Source organism: Manis javanica, chromosome 7, assembly GCF_040802235.1.
Source record: "Manis javanica isolate MJ-LG chromosome 7, MJ_LKY, whole genome shotgun sequence".
Lineage (NCBI taxonomy): Eukaryota > Metazoa > Chordata > Mammalia > Pholidota > Manidae > Manis > Manis javanica.
This window is the reverse complement of record NC_133162.1, coordinates 125,081,972-125,098,038: the sequence shown is the minus strand read 5'-3', so window position 1 is coordinate 125,098,038 and position 16,067 is coordinate 125,081,972. Positions and strand designations below refer to the sequence as shown.

Sequence of the window (16,067 nt, the reverse complement as noted above, 5' to 3'; positions counted from 1 at the left end):
GAGATGATATGTCAATCTCTGACTTGTAGGAGATGTATTTCCAAGCTGCAGAGGCGGTCTCACAGGTCACTGGGGATGGCTCTGGGCAGATCAGCTGGTGTCTGCAGCTAGACCTGCAAGCAGTTCTTCCAAATGGGATATTGTCCACCAGGGAGTTGTCTGGTTTACCCAGAGCCTGCCAGCCGTTTTTTTGTTTGGCTGCTTCTCTTGGATGACACCCTTGAAAACTGAAATCCAAGTTACAAATGATATCTTTTAATTTATCTCAACTACCTGGTTGCTGCTTTATTGAATTGAGGATGAGGAGCACCCCCTCTCCTACTGATTTCCTTGCCAGGTTGTATCAAGTTCTGTAAACCTCACCTTCTTCCAACCCAAACTAAAGTGTAGCGTGGACTAAGAGGATGAGATTAATGTATTTTAGTTTATATTAAGTGGCTAATATGTTGCAGGCATGGGGTTGTAGCCATAAGCCAGACAAGGGTTCTTACTCTCATGCTGCTGTCATTTGGTGTGTGGAGGGTGGAGAGGTGAGAGAGGGGGACAAATAATAAAAGCCAACTAATGAACGACAAACTTCACACAGTGCTAAGTGCCATGAAGAAGATATGGCAGGGTGATTAATGCGGGGTGGGGGGGCGTCTGCAGCAGGAACGGGCTTCACTATGTGGGTGGCGTATGAATGCGAAGGAGGGCTCTGCTCAGGAGCTTGTATAAAAGGTGGTTTTTCTAACCTCCACAGAAATATGTTCTAGTGTCTCCCATTTTTTGAAAAAGGGAGAGAAATATACCTCGGGAGTGTTGACATCTCTTTTATGTTATGCCCCATCTCCTTCAAATTATTGTAGGTTAATCATTACAGCCTTAGAATTGGGACAGTTGTATCAAATGGCAGGTGCCTGAAATGCCGTTTGTTTGGTAAATGGGAGGGATAGAAAGGTCCACACTGTTAGTTAAAGGGGAAACTTCAGCTGTAGTTAGAAATAAGATAGAGGGCTAAGACAGCATCTAACTGAGGACTTTGGAGGAAGTGGGATTTTAAATGGATTCCACAGTTACACTTCCAAGAGTTTTTTAGTGGGGAGGGTGGGAAATAATAGGGCCTTTCCCTGTTAAAAAAAAAAAAAATTGTTCCAGTCACAGTTTCTAAACTGCTGGGAGAGGAGTGAGCCCTGAGCTGCCTAGTAGAATATAACAAAACACCTGGGAGACGATGGGGTCCCATCAGTTGAAACAAAACAGGAGAACCACGACTGTTTGAGACAGAGGAATGAGGTGGAAAATGTGGGACAGTTGCCATGTACTCAAGCATGTCAAAATAAAACCCAGTCTTGAGATACCTGCAAGGCATGCGGTGGGTGATCAAAGCATGGGAATCACAGAAGCTTAGCTTATGTTATCTGGTAGGGGCATATGGAAGTCAATTTTGTCCTGTATACAGTTAAAATAAATTTACTAGGGATCCTGTGCTTCTTACATGGTAGCCTACCTTAAACCTTTCATTTATTTTCTTTCAATTAAGCTTCATCACACCCCTCCCACCCCCACCACCCTGAATTCTTTTTACAGATTATATTGTAAAAATATAATCCTTCTTTCCAATCCATATCTTGGGATCCAGTCACAGCTGGGAAGTTTGTAGTGTAACTCTTTCAGTCAAAACCCTTTCTTTCCTGAGATAATCTGAGGTTACTTCCTCTGACTACAGGATGAACTGATCTAGGGGCTGGGTTTCAGTTCTGGAGGACTTGTCCAAGAAGCTATTTGTATCCATCTATCACGGAAGATCAAATTACATGCTAATATTCTGAAAGTAACACTCCGCCAGGAACCTTCCAGCAGTAGTGAAGTCTATATAAAACCAAGCCCTGGCAGCTTGCACATTGCCAGTCAGACAGAGTGTGGTGTTAAAAATATTTCACAGGTCATTTGTGAACTGGAGAAAAGACCCTGACTTGGCTTATATGGTATGATGGCTTCGGTTTAGCCTCTTTCACGGCTGGAACTGACAGCCCATGTCTCTTTCACCTCTGCCAAGGGCCCAGGTAGTTGGGAGCGAGCTGCCTTGGGTTATATTTGCCTGTTGAGCATAACAGAGACATATCTGTTGTTGTGAAATGGGTGAATTTTGTCTCACTTGGAGGTAGTTGTTTTAAGTATAACTTCCCTGCTTGTTTTATGCCTGCAATTTGACTTACTGGCCTAACTTTGCCCCCAGATGTGCCTGACTTACACTAATTTCTGTTTTTATTTCAAGATGGGAATTTCAAGAGACCTGAAGCGTGCCGTGGGGAGGTAGGAACCACCTGATGGACTATCAAGGGTGGCTTGCTGTTCTTTTCACATCAGCATCTTTTTCTTCAGGGACAGGGGAGATACTCCAAGGTTACAGAGACTATGAAATTAAGTTTGAGGTTAGAGAAATGGAAAAGGGCATAATTGGAAGGTAGCCCAAGTAACAGTGAGTAAAGATGTTTTCTGAGAGGAAAATGAAGACAGTTAAAGCACAGAATGTTTCTAAGCTTGGATGAAATGTTAAAGATGACAAAAGCATATTGCTAGTCTGTGGCAGGTGGTTTGATGAAGCTTGTGAGTGGCGGCTGATGAGGACCTGAACAGTGGTCAGATGGTTTTGAGTTTAATCTTGCATCCTTGAGCAAGTTACTCCTTCCCCACCCATTTTCTTATCCATAAATGAGCTTAATTAATAAGAGTATTTTAGAGTGTTCTGGATAGCAACTGACTGAGGTAACGTGAATGATCCTTAAGCATGGGTGTCTGGCTGCCTGGCTGCCTAGTACATGCCATTACTGTTATGATGCAATGTTGTAATGTTGACAGATAACTTAAGAGAAAGCAGAATTGCTCTCAATTCTTTTTCTGCTTTGCTTCTATGTTTTATATTAAAGAGAATGGTTTTTGTTTTGTTTTTTTTTCTTATGGAAGGCATAGCAGAGACTGTAAAGAGATATAAAGAAAAAACTGTCATGGAATAGTAGTGATACCTGTCATGAATGGTGAGTGAGCAACTTCATGTGGATGGTGTAAAAGCCATTCAAAGTAGGGGTGGATGAATGTGCAACCTGTCTTTTAAGATTTTCTCTAACTTGGAGGTTATTAGAAATCGAATTGAGAAGAATATTGAGAAAGTCCCTGTTGAATGAGTAGGTACCTGGCAAATTATGTTTTGAACAAACTGATGAACTATGAGTTTAGGCCATCAGGCCAGGCATATGAATATTCTGTAGAATTTTCTGATGGGAAAGAATCATAATTCATCTTACAACTTTTCCCCTCATCCTCAACATAGAAAACAAGTTGTATACTGTTCATAAATCTTGGTTTCAAAAACATCCCTTATTCTTAAACTAATTTACCCACTGGATTGTTTGATATGAATTCCAAAATTTGACTATAGAAGTGTATTATGCCCTTGATTATTCCATGCCCAATATCAAAATACTTTCTGACTTTTTTAATGTATTGCAGTGTATCTGTGGCTTTATTCAGCTGTATAATTGTGATGAACAAGAGAAGTGCCAAACTTGGTCTCGAGCCCACACGTGTTAGAAGTTGAGCTAAACACCAGCTCCTTAACTGGGTATCAGCCTGTTCTATAAATGGAGTTCAAAAAGTACCATGGGATTTGGAAAGCAGCTCTTTTCTGCCTGCTGGTATACCTGTTTTTTAGTAGAGTATCTGTCTACTAGGGACTGTTCTGTCTCCGAGGAAGGTGATCCTGAGACATTGTAGGAGATGGACTGATTTAAGGGGGGTAACTTCATTAAGATGAAGGTCTTAACTTTTTTTCTGAATAGCTATTTCCCTTGTGTCAAAAGGAAAGACAGATGAGTTGTTACCAGGGATAGAGGACCTTATACAAAAACAGAAAGGAGGTGGTGTACACTGGGGGCAAAAATTTATACTCTGAACCCTGCAGATATTCAAGTATAATCTCCAGTAGCCTATGACTTTTCAGTTAGGGATTTTGGCCTTAGAATACTGCATAAGGATTTGGTTGAACCTAAAATACAGAGACGTAGTTAAGTATCTACTTACACGGTTTATGTCTCATTTAAAAAATACTTAGCTGCATACACAAAATATTCCCACATTAAAAAATATCTCAAACCTTCTTCCTTGCCATTAGACCTGCTGACTTCCTTGATGTTATAGAGGCTAATGAGATTTTTTAAGTTGTGGAACTAACATTTTTGTTAGGTATCAGGTAACTGTCTGGTGCCATGTGGCTATTGGGTGTGGTAGAAGGACTGATCGATCATTTAAGGAGTAAGGCAGTGGTTCTCAAAGTGTGGTCTAAGATCGTCTGCATGACTTTCTTGGGTATTCCACAAAGTCTTCCTTCATCCAATGACATATATGTGTGAGGGCGGGTTTTCTAAGTGTACTTCAACCAATGGAATATTTCATCAGAATCATATATGAGAATCCAGTTGCTTTTTACTAAGCCAGATATTACGGAGATTTGCCAAAATGGAAAACAATGCCATTTTTGTCATTATATATATTTTTTTCTTTTTGGGTGGGGAACATTGTTCTTTTTTAGTTTATAATAAGTAGGGTTGTATGTTTATTGTTATTTTTAAACAAATACAATATTTAAAAATTTCTCCATGTTAATTTCTAATGGAATAAAAATTGATAGGTAGAACCCACATGGACAAGCTCCTCAGTATCCTCAAAATGAACCCTCAGAAGTTTAGTACATGGCTGTACTCTCTGAGCAAACTATGTCTGCTCTTTCATACGGCGTAACACCCACTCTTTGTGGAAGATAACCTTTAGTACTAGACTGTTATAAGGAACTGAGACAGAGACCAAATAAAGGTTCATGTTATTTATTGTTCTATAAAATTAGAACATCTTTAATAAGATAACAGTTTTAGTACAGAAGGTTCCTGACTTATGATGGTTTGACTTAAAATTTTTTGACTTTATGATAGTGCAACGGCAATAGGCATTTGGTATCAACCACACTTCAGATTTTGAATTTGGATCTTTTCCTGGTCTGGCGCTCTCTGGTACGGTCCTCTCTTGTGACGCTGGGCGGGGCAGTGAGCTGCAGATCTCAGCCACACGATCACAAGGGTAAACGACCAATGTATTTACAACCATCTGTCTCTGTCCAGCCCTTCTATTTTTCACTTTCAGTGTTCAGTAAATTACTTGAGATGTTCAGCACTTTATTGTAAAATAGGCTTTGTGTTTGATGATTTTGCCCAACTGTAGGCTAATGTAAGTGTTCCGAACATGTTTTAGGTAGGCTAGGCTAAGCTATGATGTTTGGTAGGTTAGGTGTATGAAATGCATTTTTGACTCATGATGTTTTCACTTTATGATGATGGCGACACTTACATTGTAAGTGAGGAAGATCTGTATTTTCATCCCATAGTTCAGTGAATTGTTGTGCATGACACTGATGCATGTACCCCTTTTGGAGATGTGGTCTAGTGCTGGAGACTGACATGGACAAATAATTGATTCTGAGTGGTGTTGAACCAGTGGTAGGAGGTAGAGACCACTGCTCATGGAGTGATGTTTCAGCGTTTTGAGCTAGATCATGGATGACATGAGGGACTTTGGCAGGAGAGCCGTGGAGAAGAAGGCTCCAGGCAGTTCGTGTTCAGGGGCATGGAGACGAGGTGGTGATGGGGGAGTCAGTCTCTGGTCGGGTGGGCCCTGGGAGCCAAGATGTGGTGTTTGTATGCCACAAATAAGGGCTCACCATAGAAAAGCTCTATGTGAACATGGAAATAGTAACACTACCAACGATAATAGTGAAAGGGGCTCTTTCAAGCTTATGTGCTTTTAAAAATATAAAAGGTAGATAAAACTCTCCTTTACTCTTCCCTTTCTTGGTATTAGAGAAGGGACAGATGACAATGTAATTATAGGCAAGTTAAAAAGAAGGAGGTAAGATAGGATGGGGCTGTGGGGAATGAACAGTCAGACTACCAACCAAAAAATTTGATTTTACGAAGATGAGTCAGAAAGTGTCCACTCCAAATGGCTTAGATAGCAATGGGCTTTTGCTCCTCACTTTGAAGCTGCAAGAATAAGGTGGTACACTAACCTATTCAAGAACGTAACCTATTAAAAAATCTAACCAGTTTCCTTTTTTATTTTGCCACCCAAATGATCATAAGTAGTCACATGTTTAGTTTTTTAAAAAGTTAATTCTTGTAATAAAGAATTAGTATATCCAAACTCTCATCAGATTCCTGAAATTTTGCAGGAATTAATCAAATGCAAAAGATCTTTGCTGTAGTCCTTTTGCTCAGGATATTGAGCTTCTGCCATTATAGTTTTAGGGTTTTAGGAGAGTGTCAGCTTGAAATTTGTATCAGGTATCTTTTGCTTTTACTCAGTTATACTTTCATGTGTTACAGATTTACATGATTTCTTCCTGTTGCATTACATTTGAGATTAATTAAGAATGCATTGCTTTGCAGTAGGTGAGGGATAAGTTGTAGGGTTGGTTTTTTTTTTTTCTTTTTTATGTTTTGGGTTTTGTGATGATGTAGGTTGCTTCACCTCTAATCCTTATTTAAAAGAGTAAGTAATTCTTACTCCTTAAATTATGAAGTAAGGCCCAAACATAATTTGGATTGGATTATTCAGTTACTCTTTAACATCTTAGAACACTCTATTCATGCTTCTCCGAGTTTTTAGTTTAGTGTCAATTTTGTGTTCAATAGGATAAGATAAAATCCGAACCTAAAATCCTATGGGAATGCCTAGCCTTATAGCTGAGAATTTTTCATGTCTTTATGAAGGAGTTCATTGTAAGAGAACAGACTCAGAGAAAGTCGTTGTAGAGTGGACACCACTAGGAGGCAAATCTTCATTCCTTAAGGTGATGTGTTTAGAGCCAGATAAAGGGGGGATGTTTAAATATACTAAGAAATAAGGCAACATATATGAGTGGGATTGTAAGAAAGTTCTTGAGTGACAGGTTGAAAATGGTGTACTTAATTAGCCATCCTGCAGTTATATGTATTTTTATTTTATTTTAATTTCTTTTTTCTTCCCTCCACAGTTATACAATGCTAGCTGGAGTGATGATTCTTCCTGTGATAGTGACGATAGCTTTCCCTTCCCCTAGTATGGAAGGTAAGTGGCTCCTCGCTGTTTGGGACAGGAGAGTTATAACTGTGTGTTGTTGGCTGACTGTAAACTAGTTCATTCTCAACCCCATCAGATATGACTCCTCCTCTTACTCCCCCTCACCGACCCCTTTGAAGACTTTATTTTTTTAAAGGTGTTTTTTAGGTTTGCAGCAAAATTGAGAAGAAGGTGCAGAGATTTCTCATATGCCCATTTCTCATATCCATGTGCAGCCTCCCTCATTATCAACATCCCAAAGTGGTTCATTTGTCATTATTGATGAACCTGCATTGACACAGCTCGATCACCCAAGGGGTTCACACTTGCTGGTGTACATTCTGTGGGTTTGGACAGACACAGAATGACACGTATCTAACCATTAGAGTATCATATGGAGGATTTCACTGCCCTGAAATCCTTGGTGCTCAACCTGTTCATCCCTTCCCCTTGGCCGCCTTAACCAGGAGCAAGCACTGATCTTTTTATTGCCCTCATAGTTTTGTCTCTCCCAGAATGTCATATAGTTGTATGAAGAGTGTCACACAGTATGTAGTCTTTCCCACTGACTTCTTTCACTTATTAATGTGTTTAAGGTCCTTCCATGAATTTTCAGGACTTGATAGCTCATTTCTTTTTAGTGCTGAATAATATTTCATTGTCTGTTGACCTATGCAAGAGGAGACATCTTGGTTTGATTCCAGGTTTTGGCAATTATGAACAAAGTTGCTATAAACATCAGTGAGGAGGAATTTGTGTGGACATAAGTTTTCAGCTCCTTTGGGTAAACACCAAGGATTACAATTGCCGGATTGTCTGGTAGCGTATGGTGGAGATGTGTAAGAAGCTGCCAAACTGTCTTCCAAACAGTTGGTACCATTTTGCAGTCTTACCAGCAATGAATGAGTGTTTATGTGGCTCTACATCCTTGCCAGCGTGTGGTGGTGTCAGAGTTTTGGATTTCGGCCATTCTAATAGGTGTGTAGTGGTGTCTCATTTTTATTTGCATTTTCCTAATGACAGATGATGTGGAGCACCTTTTCATATGCTTCTTTCCCATCTGTATATCTTTTGTGAAGTGTCTATTAGGGTTTTGGCCCATTTTTTAATCAGGTCGTTTTCTTATTTTTGAGTATTAAAAGTTCTTTATATATTTTGGATAACAGTCCTTTATTAGATGTGTCTTTTGCATATATTTTCTCCCAGTCTGTGGCTGGTCTTCTCATTCTCTTTATATTGTCTTTCATAGAGTAAACATTTCTAATTTTAATGAAGTCCAGCTTATTAATCATTTCTTTTATGGGTTGTGCCTCTGAAAAGTTATTGCCATATCCAGGGTCATCTAGATTTTCTCCTGTTATCTAATAATATTACATAATGTGGCTTACATTAAGTTTCTGTTGGACAGTGCTGTTGTAAGCCAATTTAGGTATCTGTAGTGTAGATTCCTCTCTAAGCAATGTTCTTAAAAACATTCTAATAATATTGCAGTCATTTGAAGTAGTGCCAAGAAGATATGAAATAAGGTTCCTGTGGGGCAAGTTTAAAGTAACTGGAGGTGTTTTAACCAGAAGAGAGGTTGGGTCTTAAGTTGAAAGAATTAATAAGAAATGGACTGGAAAAATTTGGTGGGTTAACAGTAATTCCCAGCTAAGAGTTCTTTTCTTCCCCCAGGGATACTTGACAGTACGTGAGACGTAACAGTCAAGTTGCTGGGATTTTTTCCGCCTTTTTTAAAATTGTTAAACCCTATGACCACTATTAACAAACACACAAACAAACAACCTAAAGAATGTTGTGGAATAAAGTCCTCGAAATTCCATGCCCTTCCCTAGGTTCACTGACAAATTCTGTGTTACGTAGTTTGTTGGGTTTCATTTGATGTTATGAGTGAACTGTTGGCGTTGGCGCAATAGAAAAAAAACAGAGTGGAAGAGAAATTGATGAAATGTAATATGGAGAAGGAGAAGCAGAGAAGGAACAGGGAAAGGACATTTATGAAACAATATTAACAACCATGCCATTGGGTTTTTTTCCTGCTTTTAGCTCTTAAGCCACCCAAAGAATCCAGCAAATGACCTCCTCATGTCACAGTGAAGATACATAATGAAATGGGTTAGTCTGGCTGAAATGGAAAGGGATGGCCACTAACTTTTTGCTATTTAATATACCACTACCACTAAAATGTTTACTGGTAAGGAAAAAGAGGAGCACATCATCCCTTAGTTGTAATAGCTTTGAAACAAACAAACAAACAAACAAACAAACAAACAAACAAACAAACAATATCCAGTGAGTGTCATGACCTGGAGTGCTCTAATCATAATAGCATTTGCCTTAGTCCTGTCTTCCATGCATGACTCAACTACTGGTTAACTGTCAATAGCATGTTTTATGAGAAGACTTTGTTTTTTATGTTTACTAGGAAGTTAAAAAACAACACTGAGAACCCCTAATTGTAATATATGCTGATATATTCAACACTAGTCATAAAGCCAGTGTAAGTACAAAATGATTAACTAAAAGAAGTAAATAATAAGGTGATGACTAAAGTCTTTATACTAGCCCCACAGACTAGCTAGTGCAGAGCTTTAGACCACCAAGTTTAAAAGGAAATTGACCAATTCTTGACGTTTACAGAGCAGACACCTCATTAATTGTGCTTCAATGAAGGTAGATGGCATTCTTGAGGCATAAATTCTTGGGGCTCTTTTTGGTCCATTAAAAAATAAATGAAACTCTCCCTTTGTCTCCCAAATTACTACCCAAATGTCTTACAAATACTGATTAGAAATAGTGTTACTATTTCAAATACAAGGTCCCAAACAGTGATTTTGGTAGCTGGGCTGGCATAAGTGTACTTTAGAACAGTTCTCAAGTTCTATGGAATCCTAAATGCTCTGGGGCAAAGAAGACCGAATATATTTGGAAACTACTGCTCACTGTCACTACCTCTTTGATGATTATTGGTAATATTTATTGAGTGGTCCATATGTGCAAAATATTGGCCTAAATGCTTTGTCTGCATTATTTCCCATAACCTCCATGGTTATCCTAATGAAATGGGTTTTGAGGGGATGTGTTTTTTGAATTGGTGTAAACTCTTGCTTAAGGTTGTACAGCCAGTAAAAGGCGTGATATACTTTGAGGAAGGGCATTCAAGAGTTTCAGTCATTATCAGTCTTCTTCAGAATTTTGCATTTTTGGGGGGTACCTAAATTAGCTACATGCACATTATATCTGGTGGATGCTAGAATCCAGTTCAATCCAGTCTGTTTGAGAGGCTGAGATGAGAGCTTGTAATAGCAAATGATGAAGCTCCTTCACCTGGGTTTGTGTTTTTATTTCTCTTGTCTCTCATGCCAGTGTTCATTTCTCATGTTCATTATACATACAACTCTAGCTACAGGAAGAGTTTTATTTGCTCTCAAAGAGAAGAACACTTGAGTCCTAATTACCCGTATATCCTTCCTTTTCCTTCTCATTAATAAGACTAATCATGCTCTAGTACTGCTATTACGCCACCAGGGAGAAGTCCGTTTTTGTTCCAGAACCTCCATTTGCAGTGACAGCCAGGACACAAATACTTAAAATGGAATGTGGCTTCTTCAGAAAAACTTCAAAGCAAAGATGACCCACATTTCATTAAATTTGCAAGCCATAGTTAGATTTTATTACAGCAATGAAGGCTTGACTTTCGCCAAGTTTTTTGTAAGAGATTTTGGCCTAAATTATTTTCTGTGTTGACTTGATTTTAGTATTTCCAGAGCCATCACCGCTCAGACTTTCCAGCCTAATTGCTCAATGAGAGAAGGAAGGGGGAAACTTGAATAGGCTTTTTGTTGGGGTCCACAAAGGTGCCCCTCTTTGCCACTGACCAGGAAGAATAGAATAAGCCTTTCTTTGAATTTCTCATTTATTGAAGATTCAGGAAGTTCTTCAAAGGGTGAGTGAATGTCAGAGAAATGTCTCAGTATTAAATTTGTTGCTCGCATTTCTCATTACTATAATTTACACCTTTTGTTCAGAATAAAATCTCTTTCATTGACACATCATCAAATGAGAGACTTTCTGGGGAGAGAGATGTGCGGAGCTAGCTATTTGCCGCTAGGAGGACCCAAAATGTAAATGTCTGATGAAGCTGCACCCCTTTATTGTCAAATGTTCTCTTCTAACACAATGATGGTGTTTTAGTTGGTACAAGGTGACTTGTGGCAAAGTTTCCTTTTAACTTTTCCTTCCCGGGGAACGTTTGTTTCAGCTGTGGGTACTTAAAGCCACAGCCAGTTGTTTTTCAGTGCACGATATAAAATGTTCATATTGAGGGGGTAGCTGTGGGGTGAGGAGAGGACTCCACAAGTTCACTCAAAGTCAAGTATTAAGCAGATGGGAAAACAAATCCAAGACCCAGGTTCGTTGAATGATGTCCTTGTGGTCAGCCGTGAGTGGGGGGAGTGCGGTGGCTTCTAAGCTTCTCTTTTAAAAACATAGGTCTCAAGAGCGAGGGGCTGGATGCCAGCTCCTCTTTATGGAAAAACTGTGGAATGTCCTATATGCAGCTTTTGCTCTTGAAAGCAAACCCCAAGGAAAACGAAGCACAACTAAAAATTAATTTGTAACTCCCAAACCACTGCTAGCTGTCCAGCTTCCATAGATAATGATTGTACGAAATAGTCATAATTATTCAGGACTCTTGTTGATTCCCAGAGAGTGTAAGGCACAGGGTGGGGTGACTTTTCAGACTTCACTGTGACACACAGTAGGAAACATTTTAGACTTGGCCCCATATACATCTGAAACGAAAATTTCACATAACGATGATCACTCTTACTAGGTTTAATGTACTTCTATAACTTCGCTTTTTTATTCTATTCAGTTTTATCTCATTTAAAAAGACAGATAGCAACCTTGTCCTGAACCACTGAGTTGATTTCACTACCCACGAGCGAGTCATAACCCATAGTTCAATAATGACAACTGCTCCCGGAGTCCCTTCTGCCCTCAGGTGCAGGTTCTGACGGCTAACCTGCATATTCGCCAACAGAGCTGCTCTAGAAAACCTTTATTTTTTCACAGCTTCACGGAGCCCCTGACCATTCTCTATCTCTAAGCCAGTGATTGGACAGGAAAAGGGAAGTTTGCACTGGTGCCTTGTCAGCCTTGGTCATAACAATGGAACAGCTGCTAAATTCTGAGCCGATTCTAATCAGCTGAATCCGAGCTCCACAGAGCAGGGCACGGCCCAGAGCCACGGAGTGCTCCATCTAATTCTTTGTGACCGGGTGGAGTGGAGCGTGGGCTTTCTGAGGATGTGTACGTTTGGGGATGTGCGAAGGAGAGGAGAAGTAGGAGGGAGAGGGAGAATTTTCTCTCGGGAAGGCGGTAGTGACATTCCCCTTTGAAAAACACCAGATCCCACCTCTGTGCCTGTGGTTTTGATTCCAGGGGTGATTTGGAGGGGGAGTGGACTCTCGTATTCGTTTTTTTGGCGTTTGTTTTACCTTCTGCATTCTGGTACCTACATCAAGGCAGTATATATGAATGAAGCAAACAATCAGACACAGTCAGGAAAGTTGTGAAGTAAGTAATAGATAGGGAAAAACATACCCTCGGTCCAGCTCAGAATTCGGCTCCGGTGGTGTGTATAACACGGCAAAGTGCCACTGAGAGTTACCCAATCACAGCCTCTCTTTAACTTTTATATCATGTCCTAGTTCATATGTTTCACATCGCTAGTTTTGCAAAGGGTCAGGGTAATTTCTGATAGCTAATGGTATTGCTAGTCAAAGAGGCTCTTCTGTAAAGAAGGTTCTCGGCTACGCAGAGGAATCAGGCCTTTCTCAGGAGAGAGACAGAGTCTCCATCATGAGCCGAATGTATGTGCCTTCCTTCTTCCTGCGTCACGGAGGCCGTGACGGGACGGCTGTAGGGAGCCGTGGGGAATATGGGCAAAGTGAGCCCTAGACCAAGAGGCTGGGACTCCGTGGTGGTCATTTGATCCCCATTGTCTAAGCAATGCCTGGCATATCGTTGGTGCTCAGTGGTATTTGACAAACAAAAGAATAAGTAATGTCGGCTACAGTGAGAGTAAGTATTGCAATGTGAAAAATACAGAATTATAAGAGACGGAGGGACTGATCTAGGCTGAGGAGAGAGGTGATAAGAGAGCATATCCTTTGAAAGAGTTTATTCTGACTTTGGGAAGAGAGCATCAGAAGACAATCCTAAGTTCTTTCAGTGGATAAATTAACATGAATCCACTGGTAGGCGCTGGTGAGGGCAGCTAGAAACCTAGAAGGGGTTCCAAGTGCTGTCAAGGAGTCCCAGCCTGGTTGGATGAGACAAAGGTCACAGCACAGCCCCGGGGGTTTCCACAGGAAGGGCCTTCATATCGCACTGGGCTGGGATGGGGGACAGCAGCCCAGGGAGGCAGAGTTTGGAAGGGTGAGCAGGCATTGGACCAGCAAAAGAACCGAGAAGGACCTTTTTTTGGGCAGCGGGGACAGAGGACGCTGCCTGGGCCCTGCCTGGGCCCCTGGAGGGGTTGGGTGTTGAGGCCCTGCTGGCCTGGCAGGGCCTTGTGCCCAAGGTGCCCTCTCCCTCCTGTCCTGGGGAGGTGAGAGTTATGGCACAGGCGCAGTTTGTGTGCTTTGAGAACGTGGTGTGGTGGGCGTGCATCACAGTTGTATGGTAAGACTAGAGGTCGAGAGATGAGAACACGGGCCTCCCTCAGTGTCGATGCCTTTTCCAAGGCTTCCCAACTGGGGCACCTTAATGGTGGCAATCAAAACGAAACCAAACCCAAACAAAACCTTGGCTCAAAGAGTGGACCTGGTTCTTATTATTCACCAATAATAATAATAGCAGCAAAACAAAAATAGCCTAGGAATCATTCTACTGGTACATGTATTATGGAAATAGAGGACTTAGCTGCTGACTTTTCTAGCAACTTTTGCAAGACATTTGAGTCCCTCTAGCTGGCCCTTTGTCCCTGTGTTGCCATGGAGTGTCAATAAGCCCAGCTCAGAATAACCCAGGCCGTGAAACGAGAGGTACAGCCTGCTCACTGGCATGTTGGCTGGCCAGGTTGCCCTGTTTCCATCGCTCCTGTCTTGGGAAGAGCACTGGGCAGCTGGTTGCCCTGGCAGCTGTGGAAGGTGTACGTCTCTCGGCTGCCCAGAGTTTGAAATGCAACCAAAACTCGCCTGCCTGCTGAGCATGTGCAGCTCCCGATTGAGCTGATAGCAACTGAAAATAGCCCACCTAGCGCCTGTCCCTTGAACACCAGCCCCTGGCTGACTGCCACCTGGGACAGTGTGGGCTCAGCTTGGTGGATGGCTGAGGAGCCTAGTGCATTTCAGTGGTTCTTGAAAAGATCTTGTGAACCCTTTGGAAAGGGCTTAAAAGGAAGAAAAAAAGCAGCAGCCTCTTTCGAGCATTTCTATTTGTCCCTTCTGTGGGTAGTGGGTGGCCGCAGTGGCTGTGTGAGTACAGTATGTGCTGAAGACTCCCTACACTTCTTGCTCAGCCAAACTGTGGTCCGGTAGGCTGAGAGGCATACGTTTTCATTCGGAGGGAAAGCCTTTCCTAAACAACTCCTGGAAGGTAGCCATCCATGGTGTATATTGCCTCAGTTATAGAAAAGGGAGGCATTGAGCTGAACTGTTTTGGTCTTCTACCTGCTCTTTAATCCGCAATGGTTGTCAGTAGATCACTTCTCAAGGTGTCTCTTTGCTAGATTATTCTTTCTCAGCAGTCCAAATGTGGGCACAGAATAGGATCACAGCACATTAGGAGCTGTCTGTTCCCCTTTGGGACTCCTTCCCTTTCCTTCCGGGCTCCCTTCTCTTCAGCGGGCTGGCCGTCGTTGGGCATGCTTGGCACGCCAATGTGGATGGAAGTGAATACTTCTGAAATGACTGGCGGTCTTAAAGCCACTATTTAAAAGTGGCCCTTCGTGGATACTTGGGTTATCTTTAGGCTGTCGTTGCTCTGCAGCCACAGGAGCCCGGGGGAATCTGCGGAAATTGGCTTGTCGCTCTCTGCTTGGTTTGTGTTTAGATATTCTTGCTTCCCAGCCAGTGGCCTCGTGACACGTCTCAGATTTAGCTGCCTTTCTTCTGCCAAGGTCCAAGATTATTGTGGAAGCTGGGAATGGTGTGCTGTGCCACAGAGATTAGAGGGGAGGGAATGTGTGTTTGAAAAACCAGTACTGGTTCACAGCACTCTGAAGAAATGCTTTTGTTTGTACCTTGAGTGCAGGCATCTGGAACTTTTCTGTGGGCTCATAGGTCAAAAAACAATAAACTCACAATGACCCAAACTCAGTTGTCTCAATGTGCCTGTAGGATCTTTGCTCCATGACTGATAATACAGGTCTTCAGAAATGTGTTGAATTGGGGAGTTGATGAGTTCTTGTGGACGTATTAATGAGACTGATAGGGGAAAGAAGACATACGAAGATCTAGTTATAAAGGCTGGGATAAATGCACAAGGCGTGGGTTCATGGAATGGAAGATGTGGGATTCCTTTCTTCACTAACCTTTCACAGCGTTCTGGACCTGGTTAGGGCCTGCGACATCAAATGGGAAGTTGGGGGATGAGGAAGTCGCAGTATCAGAAGCTTAGGCTCTGCGCCAGTTTTTCTCCCTTGGTTATTTTGGACATCACCCTTTGGCTTCCTCTGGGCTAGAAAGAAATAGCCTACAAATTACTTTGTTCCCTCTGTGCTTTTCTTTGTGGTGAGGTAGGGCAGAGCACCAGAGAGAAGGAATTTAACTAATTCTAGCCTTTTTCACCTTTAGCTATGGGCACCACATTGCCTAGAGGCCGGTATTCTAAGACTTGTTCAACAAATTGGAGCCCTGCCTATCTTTTGAAGGGTTTATCTCTGTGGTTTGAAAGCTTCTGGAAAGGGTGTGGGCTGTGGGGCAGCTTGCTGG

At 41.7% G+C, this 16,067-nt stretch overlaps 1 protein-coding gene across 4 annotated transcripts in view; it reads left to right on the top strand.

Moving 5' to 3' along the window:
- ACVR1 (activin A receptor type 1) overlaps window positions 1-16,067 on the top strand; it is an 87,664-nt gene that overhangs the window by 21,135 nt on the left and 50,462 nt on the right. For 2 of the 4 annotated variants that reach the window (XM_073241492.1, XM_073241491.1), the window contains exon 3: window positions 7,061-7,134. In XM_073241492.1, coding sequence (XP_073097593.1) covers window positions 7,068-7,134 — 67 coding nt within the window. In that variant the 5' untranslated portion in view covers window positions 7,061-7,067. Of the gene's footprint in view, window positions 1-2,257; window positions 2,296-2,998; window positions 3,018-7,060; window positions 7,135-16,067 lie in introns of those variants that run through there. The other 2 variants (XM_036996030.2, XM_036996033.2) reach the window with 2 other exon arrangements.